Raw genomic sequence first — 22,194 nt, 5'->3', positions numbered from 1 at the left:
TGCTTCCAAAGGGGTTCATTTTATTGCGAAAAAAAATTTCAAAAGTTTATATTATGACTTTTCAAATTACCAAAATGCTTGACAGCTTAAAACTATCTCTCCCAAACCACTGTATAGCAGTAAGGAAAGTCCTATAAGTGGTTCTTTGTAATGCTGCCTTAAAATTTTTTGTCAAAACCACAAATGATCTTATTGGAACATACCAGAGGTATTGAAATAGCCCAAGATGTATTTAACCATATGCTTTACAAATAATTCTTGTGCACAAATTCTCATCATATGTAATTTCCAAGTTAGTGCTTCCCCCTGTGAGACAAACTCACAATCACCCACCCGGTTGTGGACAACTCTAGCATTTTATTTAACATTTTCTTGTGAAAACACCAAAAAGGTTCATCTGCTAACCAAGACTAGTTATGTTTCAGACTGCCCCTCTCAAAGACTTTCTTAATGCTTCGAGTAAGCTGCTTGATCTTTTTCCCTTGCCTTATGGGAATTTTTAATGCATGTGGAACACTGGAATCTAAATTGATCTTTCTCCCTTTATGAAACATATACAGCAGAAATGTACATACACAAAGACATTTTACACACACAAAAGTGAATTCACCAATTCTAAACTCATCAGTTTTTGAGAACCAACCACTAAATGAGTGGACATAAGCCAATCCCCGTCTATAAACTACATGAAAGAGATGAGACCTGAGTTTCAGATCAACACTTCACAGAACCATCTCCTCATCATTACACTTAGTGCAATAAATTTCCCATTTACTCTAAATTCCCTTTTTCCGAACCCAAACAATACCTTGTGTTCCTTAAATACCATTATAAACTTCATGATTTTCACCAATCGGTATGCCTGTTTCCATGAGAAACCAGAAGCTCCTACTTTTTTCTTCTTTTATACTGTACAAATTTTTTGACATGTGCTGGACCCCCAACCTTACCGTAAAAATGACAGAAAAACCCATTCAGCCACAGGTTTAATGTTTTCCATTAAGTTTTTTAACTGTAGTTCCTGATCATGTAAAGTACCCAACATCCCCTTGAAGTGCCGGATATAACTGGCAGTGACCCTGACAAAGTGAATTTCAGACCTCCGGCTCTTTGAGTAACGGAGCTGTGTCCAGTGCTTAGCCAAAGCTTGACTTTTCAGGGCATCCTGTGCTAACGATGGCACTTGTCCAGAGCTGGTACTTCCCCTCAAGATTAGGGAACCCTAAAAGTACCAGTGAGAGGACTCTCCTATGTCCTCCCCTACTGCAAACAAAGGGATGGAGACACATTAGCTCTCCAAACCAACACATGTGGTGGTGAGGTCTCTTCCCTACCTGGTTCTACCTCTTCAGGTGTGTTTGTTTTTTTTTAATTCTTCTTTTCTGCTGTGAAGTAGGAGGGATGAAAACCTAACCTGAGTCACAAGAACCAAAAATGGTGAAGGCCACAGAAGGAAGCAACCAGGACTAGCTGGGAGACCTCCCCCTCCCTTCACACCCAATGAGCTGGTTTCACCAAAAAACAAACAAACAAACAAACAAAAACACACACATACAAACAAACTGGATTTACAAAATCCATTCATCCAAGGGTGGCAGAGCAAAGGGGAGGGATGGCACAGGGAGAAAAGCAAAGTGTTCAAATCAGCACAGGCACAGGGCTGGCAAAGGCTAGAAAACAGCTGCAGAAAAATCTGCAGTCACCGAGACACGTGACAGCATTAAAAATCCACACCTGGCGTCAAAAGATTCTGGCCTACACTTACAAGACAGTAAAACTCCAGATCCCACAGAGAATAATGGGAATGTGCTGAGGGCCCTTGGCAGGGTGGGTCATGGTTTCCCTGGGTGAGGGGAAACAGAGGAAGCTACCACCAGTGCCTCCCCCCAAAGCCATCCCTCCCCTTGGAGGCAGCTCAGTGGGCTGCAGCAGCCTTCAGTTTGGCAGGAGATGGGTGAGGTGAGGGGAATTTTTCAGCAGAGGCTGAGCTGCTCAGGGCAGACTGCAGGTAGACTGTCTTGTGAAAGAGTCTGTTGCTTAGGAAGACCACCAAGGAGAAGAGGCGTAACTGGAAGAGGCTGAAAGGCAAGAGAATCATGTTAAGATTGTAACTGGACTATGTCTGATTCTTGCTTGTCCTAAGTGAGTATGAACCTTTAATCTGTTGACAGGTATATTCAGTGTGACATCCCCAGGCGCAGGAGCTGCACTAGAGGCTTTGACTGACTGCAAAATTCTAAGACTATAAAAGGCCTGTGTTCTGATTTATAGAGAGACCTTAGGTAAGCAGAATCTCTCCTTGGGAGAGTATCATTTGACTTCAACACAGGAAAAGTCAAAAGAAACACCAAAAATGAAGCCCAACCGCTTATGATTCCCAATTCTTACTCTTATAGTTAATACCTCAGGTATATACTCTGACCCTAGTGACCAAGTACTGACAACTAAGTACTTACTACGCTTTCCCAGGGGTCTTCGCTTCATTGGCGCTGATTATGAACAGAGGGAAGAGGATAGAGAAAAGGCAGCCACTACAGAAAAATGAAAAAAAGTGAGATGGATTTACAGAAAACGCAATCTCTAAGTGGGGAGATATGAGAAGCCAAAAGGCATCACTCTTACATCTTCCAACTCCCTTGAGAATCTAATGAATATTTTATGGGACAAGTTAGCCAGATACTTTCTGGGAAAAGAGGGACAAATCTCAAATGATTCTACTGATATGTTCAGGGACAAACCCCAGTTTTTATCCTTACTACCTATGCCAAATTATTTATTTCAAATTACCTGATGATGTAAGAAGACTGCATTGCTGTGAGGAAGGCCAAGGGTAGACCAAATCCAAAGTAGTAAGGCCAGTTCCTTTCAATGTTGGATAATCGCTGATGCATTTCAATTCCTGATGAAAAAGAAGTTTAAAATACAATATTGAGACTGAGATAATCTTAGAGGTCATGCTTGAAACATTTCTGTCATCTCTAAGTACACAGAATATGTAAGAAATTCAGCTGACTTTAACAAAGGGACTGCTTCATTACAGCCATCCTAAGTAAAATCTCATGACAAATATGATCACAAACAGTCAAACTTCATTTATTGCATGGTCTTTTTGCTTACAGAAGCAACTGGTACCAGGATGGGCACAGTAATTTAAGATTTTCATTATGTTATTTGCCATAACCAATTTCTATTGAAAAACCACTATTAGAGAGAATGTGCCTACACAGATTAAATACAGTTAAGTGCATGTCCTAAAAAAAAAAATATCATCTCTAGAAAGAGCCATATGGAAGAACAGAAGTAATTTTGATTCTTAGAGACCAGGATTTCTTGAGTATTTATCTATTCTCCTTTACTGGCTTCATCTTCTCAGACTTCTTGTGGGTGTTCCCTAAATTTGTTTACCATTCTCTTCTATTTACTCCTTCTCTTGACAACTTCATTTACTCTTGGGGCTTAAACTATTATATACATATATATATAATATATATGTAAATTTCTCCATCCCTACTTTCTCTTTCATGCTTCAGAACTGTATTTCTAACTGCCTATAGGACATCTCTAAATGCCTGTACCACTGACACATCAAAGACATTTCCAAAAGTGAATTTATTATCTTTTCCTTTCTCCTACCTCCAAAAAGCAGTTAGGCTTAGAATTCAAAAAGGAGACAAGAGCTAGATATATATAGACATGGAACAGAGATGATAATTGAATTCATGGGAGTTGATGGGATCACCAAGAGAGACAGTATAGAGGAAAAAGGCAGCCCACGGCAGAGCCTTGGGAGATCCACAGTAGGGGTATGTGTGAGAAGGATAAAATTCTAGCAAGAAAAATGAAGAAGATCAGACATGTTAAGTCAAGAGCATTTATTAAGTGCTTAATCCGTATTAGGTACTATCCTAGCACTGGGGATACAAAGGAAGGCAAAACAGTTCCTACTCTCAAAAAAGCTACAATCCAACAATACAAAGGTAGAAGAACCAACAGAGAAAGCAGGGTCAAGAAAACACAAGAGGACAGAGTATCCAGGAGGAGATGGTAGTTAATGATGACAAATGCCCCAAGGTTTAAAAAAAAAAAAAGTGGACTGAGAAAAAGGCCATTAGACTTGGCAATTAAGAGATCAAAGGAGTTGAACGGAACCTTGAGGTGGATGGGCTGACATGCACGGGTAGGGCAGCGATGCATAACAAATTTACTACTGGCTTCCCACAAAAGACATGGAGTGCTACTGGTGTTGTGATTCTAATACCAACCACTAATTAGTACTAGATTCTGGAAAATGTGTACCACACATACATATATGAATGGCAAATTGGGGAATGGAAGACTTTTCAAGGGGAACTGCACTTCTCAGGGAGCTGGTCATTCACAAATGTAAAATGCTTAGGTGGACTTCAATGAATTTGATGTCTGGCAGTGAGCACTTTTGATACATCACTTGTACAGGGATAATTAAATTCCCATCTGATGTATGTTAGCTGCTTATATATTGAACACACATATATAACAATTACAACAAACAACATTGTGCCAGATTTCATGATGAAATCAATATGAAATATAAAAAAATCACTAAAACTAAAAGATCATGGTCACTTTGGAGAGGCAGTTTCAGACAAATGAGATCAGAAGTCAGACTGCAAAAGAAATGGAAAAAACAAAAGTAGAGACACCTACAGATGACCTTTTCAATGAGTTTAGTTGTAAAAGGGAGGAGACTTAGACAACAGCTAGCATGGATAGTAAAATTAACCTAGGCCTGTTTGTAGGGAGCAGGGAAGGAACTCATAGATTAGGAGAGATGAGGGTAAGAGGAGAAAACAATAGGGGGAGAATCTCCTGGAAATATGGGACAATGTGATCCAGAATACATATAGCAGGGTTGGCCTTCAAAAGACAGGCAACTGATGTGACATAGGAAATAGTGGGAGATGATCCAGAGGGCTGTGTTATGAAGGAGAGAAGAAAATATACTCATCAAATAGCCTCAATTTTTTTTTTTACTGGTTAAATATGAGGCAAGATCCTCAGATGAGACAGCAGGATGCTATGGAAAGCTGCAGTGGAAAAGAGGTTTGGAAAAGCCACTGTGGCAAAAGACAGAAAACTAATAAGAGATTTCCCTTGCTGCAATGAGGACCAGAATGAGGAGAATAATAATAATTTTTATTGTTATCATAGCCACCAACATTTATACAGTACTCAGCTATGTACCAGGCACTATGATAAGCAGTTTACAAATATTATTTCTTTTGATCATTACAATAACCCTGGTAGGTAGGTGCTATTATAATCCACACTTTACAGATGAAAAAACGGAAGCTAACAGAGATTAAGTGACTTGCCCCATGTCACACAGCTTGAATCTGAGGCTAGATTTGAACTAAGGTCTTCCTGACTCCAGACTCAGTCCTCCACCCACTGAACCACCAGCTGCCCCTAGATTAGATAAGAAATTTGTAGTGAACCTGGTCAGCATGGCTTCATGACTATACTATACCATGCTAATTAACTTCTATATTTTCCCCTTACTGAATTGTAAGGACCATAAACATACTAACTATGCTTTATCTAAATTTTGCCTATCTCCAGCTCCTAGCAGTGTTTTTCATACAGAAAAATTAAGTTATTAAAAAACTTAATAAAGTGTTGTTGACATTGTTCATACAAGACCATAGAACTTTATTATATCAATCACCAAATTAAAGATAGTTATAGGGTCAGCTTTAATCACCCATAAAGGCTCTTAAATCCTCTATCATCCATGGCTCAGCCCAAGTTCTAAGATCTGGAGGAAGGACCCCACCTCTCTGGCAATGTTTAGGAATCCTACTTTGCAGAGTAAAAAGGAAAGACTTTTAAGTTCTTTAAAAAGAATCTTTTTAAGATATGCTCTCCTCTTGAGTAGTAAGCACTCACCTTTGTTGAACCAACGGTACTCAAAACAATAAAGTGAGTAGAGAAGAGACATGTGCAGGAGACTGACCAACTGGCCAATGAGATGGATCGGGAATAGACTGACAAACATGCCCTGCAGAGGAATCACAACCAACTTGAGTTCTTTTCAAGATCCAATGGCAAGAATGAAATTTTCATCCATTCCCCCAATTAATTCCAACTGTAAAGAGAGAGCCTCTCTCACTTTATTACTGAATCAGGCGTCCAGGGGCACATAACATACTCCCATCCTACCTAATGCAGCTGGACAGAACTGACTAAAGATCCCCTCCACTTTGCCACCCCTTCCTGTTTATATCATTAGAAGGTCTCACCTGGATCAGGAAAAGGGCCTGTAGTAAGAGGTTAAAAAGCATGTCGGCGATGATCTTGCTGACACTTGGGAATGGTTGAGGTTTCCTCCCAGATACCTCGAATGCCAGGTCAGCAATATCCTGCAACAGAGTAGGGAGTTCATCCAAACAGAAAAGATCTAGGCCATAAATCTTTTTTTTTTTTAAACTTTTCTTCGTGTTTTTATTTACTAAAATAATGTTGGGAATCCCAGTCCATTAGAGCCATAATTTATCAGTTGAGTATTCAAAGTTTTGTATATATTACAATAAAATTCTTATAGAAAATTTTTTCTGACGTACATTTTTCAACTCTATCTGAAGGGCTCAATCATTCCATCTTGTTTTTATGCTAAAGGATGAAACTTTTTTTTTTTGCAGTTTTTTTCCCTTTGTACTCTCATCTTGGCTGAGTACACACCAATTTTTTTTAAGGTTGCTAAATTGAGGTAAATAGATGATTTTTGGTCTGGATAATTAATATAACTGTATTTTTGCTGTCTATGTTGTTATTTTTGTTCTTATTGTCTTTACCACCCTTGTCACTTACTGAGTTTTTTTGATTAAATTATTTTATTTGTTTTCAGTGTTCAACAATCACTTCCATATATCTTAGATTTTTTTCCACTCCTCCCTAACCGCCCCCCTCCGCATTGGCGTGCAATCTTATATAGGTTCTACATGTACTGTTCTATTAAATGCATGTTGCATAGAAAAATTACAATGAATGGGAGAAACCATAAAACAAAACAAAACAATACAAAAGAAAATGGTCTGCTTCATTCTGTGATCCAATTCCACAGTTCTTTCTCTGGATGTGGAAGGCATTTTGCTTCAAGAGTCCATTGGAAATTTTTTAAGTCCATGCATTTCAATGAAGTACTAAGTCTACCAGAAAACTAGAAAACTTCCTCACACACTGTGGTTGTTGCTGTGTACAAAGTTCTCCTGGTTCTTCTTCTTTCACTCAGCATCAGTTCATAGAAGTCTTTCCAGGCTTCTCTAAAGTCTTTCTGTTCATCGTTTCTCATAGCACAATAATATTCCCTTACATTCATATACCACAACTTGATCAGCCATTCCCCAATTGATGGGCATCCCCTTGATTTCCAGTTCTTGGCCACCACAAAGAGAGCTGCTATAAATATTTCTGTACATGTGGGGCCCTTTCCCATTTCTATGATCTCTTTGGGATAGAAGCAATATTACTGGGTCAAAGGCTATGCACATTTTTGTAGCCCTTTGTGCATAGTTCCAAATTGTTCTCCAGAATGGTTGGATCAGCTCACAGTTCCACCAACAATGAATTAGAGTTCCAACTCTCCTACATCTTCTCCAACATTTATCATCTTCCTGTTCTGTCATGTTAGCCAATCTGATAGGTGTGATGTGGTACCTCAGAGTTGTTTTGATTTGCATCTCTCTAATCAATAGTGATTTAGAGCATTTTTTCATATGACTATAGATAGTTTTAATTTCTTCCTCTGAAAATTCCCTGTTCATATCCTTTCACCATTTATCAATTTGGGAATGACTTGTACTCTTGTACATTTGACTCAGTTCTCTATACATTTTAGAAATGAGGCCTTTATCACAGACACTAGTTGCAAAAATTCTTTCCCAGTTTTCTGCTTCCCTCCTAATCTTGGTTGCATTGGGTTTGTTTGTGCAAAAACTTTTCAATTTAATGTAATCAAAATTATTCATTTTGCACTTCATAATGTTTTCTATCTCTTGTTGGGCCACATATTTCTCCATTCTCCATAAATCTGACAAATACTACAAACAAATTAGGGGAGCAAGGAATAGTGTATCAATCTTCATACCTAGATCATATATCCATTCCAACTTTATTCTTGTGTGTGGTGTCAGGCATTGGTCTATGCCCAGTTTCCACCATGCTGTTATCCAGTTTTCCCAGCAATTTTTGTCTAGGCAATAAATTTTAATGCAGGTGTTCTTAACCTGGATCTGTGAACTTGGCTTTTTAATAAATATTTCAATTAACTGTATTTCAATATTATCAGTTTCCTTTTTAATCTCAAAGTTTTTATTTTATTCACTTAAATACAATATTCTGAGAAAGAATCCACAGGCTTCAGCAACTTGACAAAGGGATTCTTGACATCCAAAAAAGGTTAAAAACCCTTGTTCTAAAGCAGACCTGCACAACATAGAGCCTGTGGCCACTTATGGCCCACAGGCTGGGCAGTATGTTGTACAGGCTTGCCCAAAGGTATTAGGACTTTTAATCACTTCTTAAAGGGCCACTGAGCCTTATTAGCTTGCCTGAGAACTACATTTTTTGTAGGCCACCCAAAATCCTTTAATGGGTCCACAAGCAGCATGGGCCCAATGTTGTGCAGGACTATTCGAAAGCCTCAATTTCACTGGCTCTACCAGAATTGCTATCCTGGACAGGAATCCCAGGAAAATCTCTCTCCTGATTCAAGAAGATATTCAGTAACGGGTTGTTCTACTCACTTCTAAAATATTCAATGATTCCATTTAAAAGGAACATTAAGAATTTCCCTGCCTATGAACAGAGCTAGGTGTTTCTTGGCAGTGCTATCATACAGAGAGGTACATCTAAAGAAATGACAGCTACCAATAATTCTTGTCTCCAGCTACTAATAGTTCTTGTTTCCAGACTGCTTTGAAAGCTAACAAGTTGCCATGTTTCAGGGCCAAGAGGCTTATTTCTGATCTGGACTTACCTGAAACCATATAGCATTCACCACTTTACTGAGCACAAACAGGGGGAGCACCCACAGAGCACTAAAGATAGAGGTGAGGATAAACTCCAGCCAGGACCAGACATCTCCATGCAGAGAGGGATCTCCTAAGAGATAAAGGACAAAGTAACTATAAGAAACAAGACTCTACACAACCCACTAGGCTCTCTTGCTTTTCATGCTTTTCTACCTTGTATCTCCTCCTATTTCTGGCATAAGAACTATTGAACGTCAGCTGATCCTAGGTGCCACAATCTTACTTTAATTTTTTTTATTTTCAATCAAAAGCAGAAAAGGATTAGAAACCCCTAGCAAAGCAGTGCTTACTTGGAAATAGGATATGGCCTCTTTGGAAGGGAGTATAAGACTTGTAACACTCATGACCTCCCTCCTCTCCTCAGTCCCAAACGAGGAAAAAAGTATATACAGACAAAGGTAACAGAGAGCAATTTATGTACTTACCAATAATTTGAGCTGTTACTGACTGAAGCACAGGGATAAATACTCGGTAAAACAAAAGGAGACTCAGCTAAAGAAGAAAGTCAATATGATAAATAGGAAAAAATTTTCATTAAAAACACAAGTTCAAATGTTTTAATCAATAGTACTCTTTCTGAAAAAGAAAAACTTGAGAAATTCCAACTATATTAACCCTTCTTTCTCCATCTCATCAAAATTAGCCTCTACAATTAGCCATCTTTATTTGGGGTTTTCTCAGCTCATTTCTACCTCCCAGGGCTCCAAATGAATATGGCTGATGGAAAAGGCAGGTTCAATATTACCCACTTATGCACTTCACTACAAACTAGTGAGAACTAAATTCTAAGATACAAAAACTTAGTGGCTCAGCTGATGGTCTGGGTGAAGAGGATCTTGCTGGTAAGTTGGGAAAGCTAGATTCACAAATAAAAATTCATGCTGTGAACTAAACCCTGAAACTAGGATCTAGTGAGAACAGAAGAATGTTTGTGTAGTTCCTCAAAGGACAAGATATTTAAGTGAGCAGACTCTCATCTATTATGCACTGATTCCTAGTCCACTATAAAAGGAGCACAAAGGAAAAATTCAAACACAACCTACCATTAAGAAGTCCGAATTAAATTAATAGTCCTGTGTTCAACAATTTTCAGTTGACTGTGAGGTACTTGTTCTTGTTCTGCTAGAGATTCTGATGATCAGAAGCAGTAAGACCCTTTCCCTCAATAATTCAACAGATAGATGTATTCAACAGCATGCATATCCTTTATGAAAAATATCGATACTCAAAGAGTATTTCTATCCCCTAAAGATACAATAAGGCCAAAGAAGCAAGAAGCCAGACATTTGGAATATTTGGTTTGGGTTCTAGTCAAAGAAAAGGGTGGCGAAAGCTTACTCACCCAGAATACTCCTCCATTCCAAGCACAGCACTGGAAAATTCTGCTCACTATCCTTGGCTCACTAAAAAAGATCCCACACACAGTCTGTGAAGCAAGCAGGCTGCTCCTTATTACTAAACAGATCTGTTTTACTTCTGTATGTCTATCATGTTGATTTTTTAAAAGATTTTTAAAAACTGAATAGCTCACAACCAGCAAATTGGCAAAGATGACAAAAGATTAGGATAGTTTAACATTGGAGAGTGGTGGAAAGAGAAGTATACTAGTCCATTCTTGGTTGAGCTGTAAATTGGCAGTCATTTGAAAAGCAACTTGGACATGATATAAATAAAGTAACCAAAATGTCCATATTCTTTTAACACAGAGATTCTACCACTAGGCATATACCAACAATGAGACCACCAATAAGAATCAAGTTCCCATGTAAAACACAAAATTTATAGCAACACTTTTTCACAAGTTAAATACTTGACCAGAGAAGGGACAAATAGTGCTTTTTTGAATTAGAATATTATTATGCTATAAGAAATGATGAATATAAAGAATATACAGAGAAGCATGGGACAACTTACATGAACTGATGCAGAATGAAGTAAGCAAAGTCAAGAAAACGACATACACAATGATTACAACAACGCAAAGAGCCATCAACACAAGACAATCAAAAGTGAATGCAGCAGAATTACAAACAAGCACGGCACCAAAGAAAAGGTATGAGAAGACACTTCTTCCCTCTCCTTGGCAGAGGTTGGAGGTCCATGAATGTCAACGTTGTATATATTTTCAGATTTTTTTCACTGAAGTTACTGTTTTCACAGATTTTCCCCCCTTTTATTCCTTTCTTTTATTTGGAATGACTGGGGCAGATAGAGGGAAAGTGATGCAAAAACAGTATTTTGATTACAAGTCTATTGAGGACAGAGAATCAGATTGAGGACAGAGAATCAGATTGAGGAAGCCATTTATTAAATAGCTGTGAAAGCTTTAAAAGTAAAAATGATCTGCCACTTTAATGATTCAGTAGATACTATCCCAGGATCTCTTAGTCTTGGACCTTTGAAACTTCTGATCCACTGATTCTCAATCCCAGTTAACTCCTATCATCCAGTTCCCTTCTTCCTACTGCTAGACTGTTTGAGTGGAAAGGAAGGGAATAGGCACTTACTGTGCCAGGTACTACTATATTAAGCACTTTACAAATATCTCTTCTGATCCTCATAACAGCCTTATAAGGTAGATTACCTATTATGCTCATTTTTATAGTTGAGGAAACTGAGACAGACAAAAATTAAGCAACTTGCCCAGGGTCACTGGCATTGGGACACACAGTTCTTCCTTCCAGGCCAATCCCTCTACCTTATCCCTGAGGTATCTGGCTAACACTGGAATCAAGCTGGTTTCATCTTCTCTCTCTCCAGTCATCTCCTCCACAGGCTTCTTCACAAATTGCCTTGCTGCAGATATCACAGAACATGCTCTGAGGAACTTCCACCCTCCCCTGCCCTGCCCTGCCTAAACCACCCCAGTTCCACTTATGCCCCAAAGTGGTAACTGTCTCTCCTGTATCACTATTTCAGGAACGCCCCACCAGCAGACTGTAGTTCATGCCCTCTTCTTCGACCTCCTCCACCAGACTACTCCTTACCCTGCTGTGAACCTATATGCTCATTTCTTTTCTGCACCAGTTCTGGAACCTTGAACAACGATCAAAATCAGCTCTGCTTGCATGGAACGTATCAACCAACTGCCCTATTTACCATCCAATAACTTTCAATACCAAAGTAACCATCCTAGGCCATCATTATCTGTGTTGCTTTCCTCACAAGAATACAAGTTCCTTAGGGAAAGGGAGGTCTTTGTCCTGTATTGGTAGTCTCAAAGCTTAGCACAGTACTTGGTATATTTTAAGCCCTTAATAAAATCATTCATTCACTGTATATTTAAGGTGTATCACCTCAGCTTGACCTTCACTGCTACTTTTAGCAATGCTACTCATACTCTATCAACTCTCTATTTCATCCCTATCAGTTAATCCAAACTTTTTCTTATGTCTTAAATTCCCCCAAATACTATCCCTTCACCCATCCCTATCTTTTGTAACATGACTTAGTCTCCTATGTAATGAGGATCACAGATCTAGAACCAGACATCAGAAGCCAATTATTCCAACCCCTACATTGTACAGACAGGAAACCAAAACTCAGGTCAAATGACCTTCCCAAGGGCATATAGCTAACAAAGATTATAGGTGAGATTTGAACTTGGGTCTTCTTGACTCCAAGTCTAACACTAACTACTATATCATACTGTTTCCCTAAGACTGAAGTTCCCTTAAATGTCCTCCTGTAACCCAACAAACTTACAACATATATCATCACTTACTCTCTCGTAGAATGAATTTTCTTTTCCTCCTGTCTCAAAGGAACAAATGTCTCAACTCACTGAGAAGGCTCAGTCTTCTATTTGTATCCCACACCCTACTAGATCCTCTGTGATCTTGTTCCAGCAATTATCCACTTTAACAAATAGATGACATTCTCCACCTTCATTGGTTCCTTTCCATCTATCTAAATACACGCTTATGAAATGGGTGCTCACTGACTGGGAAAAGGGCAAAACAAACTGGGGTAAATTAATAGAGAAGTACTGTGTTATAATAAATGACCAAAGGGGAATTCATAGAAACGTAGAAAGACATGCAAACTGACGCAGAGCAAAGTAAGCAGAATCAGTTGTACTATATAATAACAAACTACAATAACATAGATGAAAACACTGAAAGAAAGTAATGATCAGTTTTGGTCCCAGAGAACAAATCACAAAACAGGTTCCCCTTCCTTCTGTTAGAGGACAGAATTTATAGGGAGCAAAGCATTGCACTTAATATCAAAACAAATCACTGCAGCAGTTATTCTTGCTGAACTTTTTTTATTACAAAGGAGAGTCAACAAAAGCAATCAGTAGGGCAGATACAACCAAAAATAATTACAATATAAAAATCAAAGTCATCAATAAAAGTTTAAAAATAAATAAAAACTTGCTCAGGACTTAACCAATTCTAAAAAAAGGACACTGACTCTTCTATCACATCTAGCAACTGTCCTCTTTCTTTTTTCCTTCACAGGGAACCTTTGAAAATGTAATCCATATATTTCTTCCCCTTTATCAACACCTACTTTTTCATTAATTTCCTACACTGTGGTTTTCATCCCCTCTACTGAAACTGTTCAAAGACAGCCAATGATCTACTAATTGTCAAATCCAAGGGCATTTCTAGTCTGACCCCCCTGGATCATCTGACATTGCTGATCTACTACTTCTGGGTGATATGTTGCCCCTTGGCTTCACAAACACACTCTCCTGATTCTCTTTCATTTCTCATCTTTCCACACAACCTGAATTATCCCTTGTATACTCCCAAATTTATAGTTCTATCCCTTAAATTCTCTCCCCTCCAGTTCCAGACTCCCATTTTTCAACACCTCCTTCCAACCTCATTCACCTCTGTGCCACCTCCATGTTTAATCTGTTCTCAATAACTTGGTGTGTCTTTCTCTCCACCTATTAAATGCCTACTATTCTTTAAAGCTCAACTCCAAAGCTACCTCCTCCAAAAAAGCCTTCCTAGATTCACCAGTCATTAGTAACTTTTCCCCTTGACCATCATATTGTACTTTGTAATTGCGATGAGGTTTAGTAGAAGGATTGTAAACTTCAAGTCTGGAGATCTGGGTTAAAATTTCCACTGGTGTTTTTAGCTATGTGACCATGGTCAAGCTACTTTAAAACTCTCTAATCCTTGGTTATGATGTTCTTTTTTTATTACTTACAACTTTCACATACTTATGACAGAAATCATGTCTTACTCAAACACTGTACCCTACCCACTACCACTGTGCCTAGCATGCTGTCCTACAAGCAATAGGTGATTTACTGAATTTCAGGATTTGATATTCTCTCCAAGGTGGTGATTTTCCGGATTCTATAAAACTTGGTCTATATTTATAAAGATTTTTCAGACAATCAGTGAATGATAAAATTAAGACAAAGGTTTCTCAAATTTAGTGTTTCATTCATTAACTCATTTGGCCTTTCCTAATAAAAATATTTGCTAATCTGTTTCCCAATATTTTATGTATGTAGAACAGAAATTTCTAACCTTTACAAGACCACATTATGTCAAGGAATATTGCAGAAATATCAAAAACCTTCAAATGAAAGTTAATTTAATTCATTTTATCTTTAAAATTAAATGGCACACTGTATTTTGTTAGGGAAGCAGCAAAACAAATTATAAAAAAGACTCTTAATGATAAAGTACTGCAACTCCAAAAAAAAAAAAATGGGGAACCATTGATGGGGTTCTCAGTCATCCTCCTAAAATATTCACATCATATTCCTACTAGGGGCTACCAAGTGAATTCCCCAAACTGATCTCACTATAATGATCTGCTCTCCTCACCTCTCTTGCTTCCGCTCCTCGCTTTGGGCTCTTCTCTGGGCTAAAACACTGCTTGCCCTTCTTCGACGCTGCTCTTCCCTTTTCTGCTGGATTCGGGCATCCAATTTGGAGATGGTACAGATGCCCCAGATGGAGTCTTTGATTCCCTATAAACAAAAGGGTTACAATCTTATACTTTTAAAGCAGAGAGCATGCTGGTACAACAAGGAAGGCAAGTAAAAGCAGAGGTCAACTAATAAAAAGAAAACCAGAAGCAATTCTACTCACTTTGCTGAAAGGCCAGTCCATAATAGAAAAATAAACTAGAGGAAATCTATCAGCTGAGGGTTAACTTATGGTCAGCTGAAAGGCCAGTCCATAATAGAAAAATAAACTAGAGGAAATCTATCAGCTGAGGGTTAACTTATGGTCAGATGTGTGCTTAAGTTAATTTCCAGTATTCTCTCTCCTTTTGGCCCTCTCAATGGAACAAGCTCCACATGGGTAGAATCTGCTGGTTCTGAGGGGGAAATGGCATAAAGATAGCTGGCCAATTTTTCTCCTGACTTGCCTGTTCTTCCCTGATCACCCAATGGAGATCTAGAGACATTTGCTAACCTTACCTAAAGAGTTCCTGGCACAAAGAGGTTAAAGAGATCCTAGTTCAGTGAATCACTACAAACTCTGTAAGCTTTGCTCTTCTTCTCTAGGCCACTGAATGAATTAAGTAGTAATAAGGAGGCAGTGTGAGAGAATTGAAAGAACTGGAAATCAGGAGACCTGGATTCCACTCACATTCTAATTAGCTGTGTGACCAAGGACCACAAAATCTCATGTTTAAGAAAAGTGGTTGAAATAGTTGAGCTCTGAATAATCTTATAGCTCAAATATTCTATGATTCTTAAAAAAAAAAAAATCAACCAACATGCGCAAGGTTTGGAGACTTTTAAAGTCAACTCCTTCAGCAAAAAGTCCAGGAAATACGAGTTCCTTTCTGAGGCAAGACAGCTTTACTTACCCTGACAAGATCATGGAGAAATGTTTTGACACTGTCAGCCATCTCTACTTCTGCATCACTTCCACCACCCAAACTATCAACTACAGGGAGAAGGGAAGAGAAGGATCCCAATATCTCTCATCGTGAAGAGCCTGGAAACACAGAGCCTAATGGAGAGAGAAAAATATTATATTGTAAAATACATAGCTAAATGCCCAGCTGAGGCATGGAGAGAGGTATCAACATAAACCCTACAAGAAAAGAGAAATAGATGCTGATATGCTCTAGGCCACAAGTCAACTCTCAAGCTGTCTCTATAAAATCAAATAGTAGGTTTCTCAATTAATCTAACCTTGTTATTGTTGTTGAGTTGTTTCAATCATTTCCAACTCTTTGGATACTAGGGATACAAAGAGACTAGAGTGGTTTGCCATGTCCTTCTCCAGCTCATTTTAGAGAGGAAGAAACTGAGGCAAACAGGGTTTAGTGACTTGGCCAGGGTCACACAGGTAGTAAATGTCTGAAGTCATATTTAAACTCAGGTCCTTATGACTACAGGTCAGGCACTGTGTCATCTAGCTACCCTGAATCTAATGTATATAACCTGAAGACACAAAGATCTTCCTTCCATTACTACCTTGAATTTATAAAGCACTTTCATTCCGAAGAGCTCAAAGGATTTGTTTCTACTTAAAAAAATTTTTTTTTATATGTCAGCTAGGAAAAAGGCATCCTTTGACCCTATTTAAGTAGTGATAAAATCAAAACTCATATAATTTAAGTCACAGAACCACTCACAAGCATTCCCCTGCCTGCCATCCTAAGCAGAGGTCTTACTTGCCATATGTAAAGGTACATAAAGTAGGCACTGGGTTAACATTTGATAAATAGAGTAAATTGACAGGATTTTTAAAAAATGGACATGAAATGATAAATTTAACCAAAGTGTGTGAAAAACTATTATTGGATAGTATATTTAAAAGTTCAGACAAAGATGAATTTCAATTCATACTGGAACAGACTCACCTATGCAAATAATGACTAACAGCTTTCTGGTCTAAGAGGGCTGTGTTTGCATCTCCAGGTTCTATTGAGGTACGAGGATGATGTGAAGCCAAAATCTTAATGGAACATGGATCTCTCTTTTTTCCTCTTATTAAACACTAGCTCTCTCTACAACCACTTAAATTTTCACTTGGAAAAAATTCTAGTAGATGAAACACTGAATGGGGGAAGGGGAGAGAGGGTTACTCACTTTCTCCCTCTGGGCCTTGGGTTTACTCATCTATCACCTGGGGAGAAGCAGCTACTTTTTTCTCTCTTTCCTCTTATACATCCATAAAGCATTAACCAGATAGTAGTACTACTGATGAAAAATAAAACATTAATTACTGTTACCTTACTATTGCCCTGAGAACTTGGGGGAGTACAGCCATGTATCAATAATACTCAGGGTAGTAAAATAACACATTGTTCAAAAGTGGGGGGAAGTATTTTAACCTTCTTTTGTATAACCTCATTATATATGAGGGCGTTACTTCGGGATTTAAACTCATGTGTAATCTGAATTATGTTATGAAACTACTAATTAACCATACTCCTGCCACAAATATACCTCTCCAACAAACCACAGTAGACACACATGAAAGCTGGTCATGCAGATGATGTCATCTGCCCTTCAAGGCCTTCTACATTTGAATTTTCACTTTGACATTTGTTAAGTACGTCCAAATTTAATAAGAATGCTAGATGGCATATAATTTTCTGCAAAGGATTAACAAAGTTCTGATGTGAATATAAATACATACTTATTTAAATTTGAAGGTGGGGAAAAGGACACGTACCAAAGAGTAGAAAAGTCAGACTACATAGCTAAAAATATCCTTCACATTCAACTCCCAAATTCCTTGCCAACCAAAAATCCTTAATATAAAACATGTGACTGATTTTCTTGTGTGGCTTATTATGGAAGGAAATACCTTGTGTTCCACAGCTCAAGAGTAGGAGTAGATCTGTGCTTGGTAACCTTTACCAACCCACAAAACTGCAGCTGAGTTTGACACAGCTGGACACAAGCCACTGGGAACTGGAAGAGCAGGGAACAAAGCAGAGGAGGAAAACTTGCACAACCAAGCACATGCCTGCTCATGCCAATGTCTATCTACACACATGTATGTAGACACATGTATACAACGCATACACATATATGTACATACGTATTTCCTTATAGGAAAGGAAATTTAAGAAAACTACTAGATCTAGAAACACTCATTCTGCTCAGTACAGATTTTTCAGTAAGTGTTGTAGTCATAGCAACACAGTCATACATAGTAGACTCTTTCCTGGTTAGGCCACTTTGAGCGTCTAAGGTTTTGGTCACTATTTCTCCTCCTGTAATTATCCCTCCAACACCAATACCCAGTCTCTTACTCCCACAGGGTAACATTAGGATTTAGACACTTTTCACTAAGATAATGAATGCACTGAGAGTGCTAGACATGGAGTCAGGAAACATGGACTTGAACCTTCTCTCTAACAATAGTGAGATGACCATAGATTTAACCTCTTCAAGCCTCACCTGTCACACCCCTAAAATGGGAATGATCACACCTACCACAGCATGGTTACTAGGAGACATGAGTGCTTGGCAAACCTTAAAGCGCCATATAAATGCGAGTTATTAGTCACTCCAGCACTAGAGCCATGTTTTTCAAGTATGTGTTTTCTTAGCCTGCTTGACTCCACATCTGCACCAGCAGATTATGGAGGATACTGTCGGGCCTCTAAAATACACAATGGGGGCTGCCAGGGTGGCTCCACGATCCTAAAGATGGACGCCCTTTCCTTTCCACTTTACAACAATGTCTTAAAGACTCTGTCTTTCCTCTGCCCCTCCCTCAGACAGTCTGCATCAGAAAGCAGCCTAACTTCTGGGCAGTCACGCTCCCTTGGAGTGGGAAGGGCCCAGGGAGCTCACTGAGGTACAAGCTCCGACAAGTTAAATGACTGGTTCAAGGTCATTCAACTAGTTACCAGCAGTCACGCCCGGGCCCTTCTCTGGGTCCAGCGAACCAGCACACGTAACGCCGGCCCTTTTTTAACGACATCCACGGGCTAGGCACGAAAAGGAGCCTTCCCTTAAAGCCCGGGGTCGGGGGTGCCAGCAGGCCGGCCATTCCCACATGCTCCTTCCTTGGGGGGGGCCCCAAGAGCCCCCCCTTCCCCCGAGGCCTCCCCACCTACTCGGGTTGCCCAGAGGCGGGCGAGCTGTGTCCCACAAGGGCATTTCAACAAGTCAACAGGAGCCCCCACGCGAGTGCACACCCACCCGCGCATACACTCGTAGTGCACATACCGCACGCACCCACACACACTATACACGCGCGCTCGCGCGGCCAGCGGCAGCCCCGGGCGTGCAAGCCGGGGCCCTCACGCAGCCCGCGCCCGCCCGCCCGCCCGCCGCCCCGGCCGGCCCTCGCGCACGCCCGGCTCATCCCGCAAGGTGTCCCCGCAGCTGACCTGCCCGAGGCCCCGCTCGGCTCCCCTGGCCCCGGCTGCCGCCGCCGCCGCTGCCCGCCGCCTTCCAGCCGGCGCCGCTCCCCAGGCCGGGGCCCGCACCTCCCGCACTGGGCATGCCCGGGCTGCACGGGGCAGGCTGGGAAGCGAGCGGGACCGGCGCTGCGCCGAGCGGCTGCAGGAGGAGGAAGGGGAGGAAGGAAGCGGAGGCGGAGGACCAGGAGGCGCATGCCCAGCCCCTACCTGGGAAATGTAGTTCCGAGGCGTCCGCCCCGCCCCCGGCGTGGGGCGTGTGTCCCCGCCCTCTCCGCACAAGTCCAACCCCCGGCTTTCTAGGCGCTGTCTCCGCTTCCATTCTACTAGTAAGTCAGTCGACAAACTTATATAAAGCGCCGCCGTGTGCCAGGCGCTGTGTTCCGCGCTGGAGGAGGCTCTCCGTACCTGCCCGAGCCTCAGTTTCCTCAAGTGTCAATAGACCAGATACCCCCCAAGGCACGTTCCAGGGGCAAATGCGGCGTCGCTTTTCCCCCATTCGGTAAATGTTGAGACCCATTTCCCCCCTAGATTAGAAGAACAGGAAGGGGTATTGGTGATAAAGACAAAACGCTTCGTGGGCCAGAAAGGTTGGGAAAGCTGGTATTTGTGACGGTCGGTCGTTGTACTACGTCTACACCCTCCCAGAGGGCGGAAGAGAGAACAGACTTAAAAAAACATTCGGGGTAGATAAAAGGAAGAACTGGGAATGTAGGGGTCGGTCATGGATCTGGGCCAGGGTAGGGGCCGTGCAGGAAATGGGAGTACAGGGATGACAGAGCTGGGGAAAGACCCTCGTGGAGCCCAGGCAGGGCTTCTTATCCGGGGAGCCCTGCACGTAGAAGAGAATGGAGGGCACTTCTTTATTTTCACTAACCTCTAACCTCTAACCCAAAAATGTGCATCTCCTTCAGATGTTGGAAAACATTATTCTAAGAAGACGAGGTATTGGCAAACGGGCCAATCCCACGGAACAGGTAAAGCTCCAAGTGTGAAGCACGAGCGATCGCACCGCCCTGCTGGACGTTGGCCTCGGGCCCAGGCCCGGGACTCCGGGTCACCCTGGGGGCTGTCTGCGATGCCCTCACCCCCTCCCTCGCTCCGCACTCTTGCCATTTCCCCCTTCTTTTCCCATCGGAAGATCTTGTTTTGTCCCTAATCGATTTAACCAGGAAAAGGAAGCACACCCGCTTACCTCCCCCGCGTTTGTTCTTGCTCTCCTTTACTCTCGCACAGCGCTTTTGTCTCACTTTTCATTCACGGGATGAGAAGAAATGATATTTCTGAATGAAAAGAAATTCTGGAAGGAGAAGACCGGTAGTTTAAATCTGAGCGTCCCCAGGAGGCGGAGCCGGGATGACAGAGCAGCAGGAAGCAGCGGAGTGAGCTCCCCTCCCTCCCAACAGACCCAGAAAATGCAGTGTGGAATTGAATCCGATGGAAAGACCCCAGAAAAAGCCGCAAGGAGTCATTTTTCCGGTCCAGATTTGTAGCTTGCAGGTACCGACTAAAAAAGGGAGTCCCAGGCCAATATGAGGCACCTCCAAACCTATACCTGGACGCTACAGTGGGAAAAAGTGACAACTGACAGCTTTATTGCCCACTATGCAGTTTTAGCTAGGTCACAAATCCCAAGTGGACCGAGGAAGGGGACAGAGGGGTATGGGGTAGTAGAGAAGGGAATAAGAATATATTAAGCACCTCCTATATGCCAGGCACTGTGCTAAGAACTCTGCAAATATCTCATTTGATCCTCACAACAACCTTGGGAAGGTAGGTGTTATTATTATCTCAATTTTAGCGTTAGGAAACTAAGGCAAAGGAAGGTTAAGTGACTTGCCCAAAATCATACAGCTAGAGCAACTACTAGGCTGGATTTCAACTCATGTCTTCCAGACTTCAGACCCCTGTTCTACCCACTGCATCACCTAACTAGAGTGAGTGGCATTGAGTTGGGAGAAGGAGCATCAAAAGCCAGTAACAGCTGTGTGGTTCAGATCCCAGGAGAAGAACAGGATCTCAGTTCTAGCTTCTAGCCTAGTCTGAATCCTGTAGAGGAAAAGCCAGAAAAGGAATCCTAGACCAAAGGAAGCATGCAATTCTGTCATTTTAAACCAGCAAAACTTTCCAGTTGACTGTCGAGGGTTAAGTCTAACAGGAATCTATTGTTGCCCAGGCCAAAACTCAGGTCAGGAACTTGCAGAGCTCGGATCAGTAGGAAAGCAATCAGACTGCCCTGGATCAGAGCACTCCCACCTAGAGCTTGCAAATCCCCTTCTTGGGCTGTTCCTGAGATCTTGAAATAATGTAACTCAATACCCCTGGACAACAGAACTAGCCCAGATGTTCCCTAGAGAAGTATGAAAGATCCACCCCTAAAATCAAGTTCAAAGTCCAAGAAGGAAGCTGGAAGAATGAGACAATGAACAAAAAAGAATATCATCATTAACAGCTATTATGTTGACAGGGATGCTCAGAACACAAACTTAGAAAAGTAGAACTTCAAAACATCTACAAGCAAAACCTCAAAGTAAAACACAACTTGGGCACAAATTCAGTTAGAATTCCTGGAAGAGATGAAACAAGAAGTTGATTCTTTTTTTAAGTTTAAAAAAAATTTATGTATGTAAAATGAGAGCACTAGAAGAAATAATTGGAAAAGAAATGAGAGCCATGGAAGAAAGAATTGGAAAAGAAATTAACAGATTGACACAAGATGTACAAAACTTTGCCCAAGTAACAAACTTCTTGAAAATTAGAATGGACCAAGTAGGAGCCAATGACTCCAGGAGAA

The 22,194-nt window shown here is 40.8% G+C and overlaps 2 protein-coding genes across 3 annotated transcripts in view; one reads left to right on the top strand and one right to left on the bottom strand.

The window, feature by feature from the left end:
- On the bottom strand, positions 1–20,728 carry EI24 (EI24 autophagy associated transmembrane protein). Of its 2 annotated transcripts, none has more exons than XM_072611476.1 (11): positions 20,596–20,728; positions 15,873–16,018; positions 14,876–15,021; positions 10,414–10,474; positions 9,497–9,563; positions 9,017–9,141; positions 6,282–6,401; positions 5,929–6,040; positions 2,788–2,899; positions 2,457–2,531; positions 1–2,078 (listed from the first exon to the last, which is right to left on the bottom strand). In XM_072611476.1, the coding sequence occupies exons 2-11, from the start codon at positions 15,912–15,914 to the stop codon at positions 1,916–1,918; spliced, it is 1,023 nt and encodes a 340-aa protein (XP_072467577.1). In that variant the 5' UTR covers positions 15,915–16,018; positions 20,596–20,728; the 3' UTR covers positions 1–1,915. The 2 variants fall into 2 exon arrangements, with proteins under 2 accessions (XP_072467577.1, XP_072467576.1); XM_072611475.1 differs by lacking the exon at positions 20,596–20,728 and adding an exon at positions 19,371–19,506.
- Positions 19,547–22,194, top strand: part of FEZ1 (fasciculation and elongation protein zeta 1) — an 80,127-nt gene continuing 77,479 nt past the window's right edge. The window contains exon 1 of the mRNA XM_072611472.1: positions 19,547–19,729. The gene's annotated coding sequence lies outside the window, so the exon portion shown is untranslated. The remainder of the gene's footprint in view (positions 19,730–22,194) is intronic.

The sequence above is a fragment of the Notamacropus eugenii genome, chromosome 5 (assembly GCF_028372415.1).
Source record: "Notamacropus eugenii isolate mMacEug1 chromosome 5, mMacEug1.pri_v2, whole genome shotgun sequence".
In the NCBI taxonomy this organism is placed as follows: domain Eukaryota; kingdom Metazoa; phylum Chordata; class Mammalia; order Diprotodontia; family Macropodidae; genus Notamacropus; species Notamacropus eugenii.
The sequence above is the reverse complement of the archived record's forward strand: the minus strand, read 5'-3'. Positions and strand labels throughout refer to the sequence as shown.

Bases quoted from the DNA above. Each gene is read 5' to 3' on its own strand.
- EI24 (XM_072611476.1), bottom strand. From the start codon at position 15,914: ATGGCTGACAGTGTCAAAACATTTCTCCATGATCTTGTCAGG. The intron at 2,900-5,928 runs GTGAGTGCTTAC...CTTTTTCATCAG, and splicing joins GTACCGTTGGTTCAACAAAG to GAATTGAAATGCATCAGCGA. The intron at 2,079-2,456 runs GTAAGTACTTAG...CTTGCCTTTCAG, and splicing joins AAGACCCCTGGGAAAGCGTA to CCTCTTCCAGTTACGCCTCT.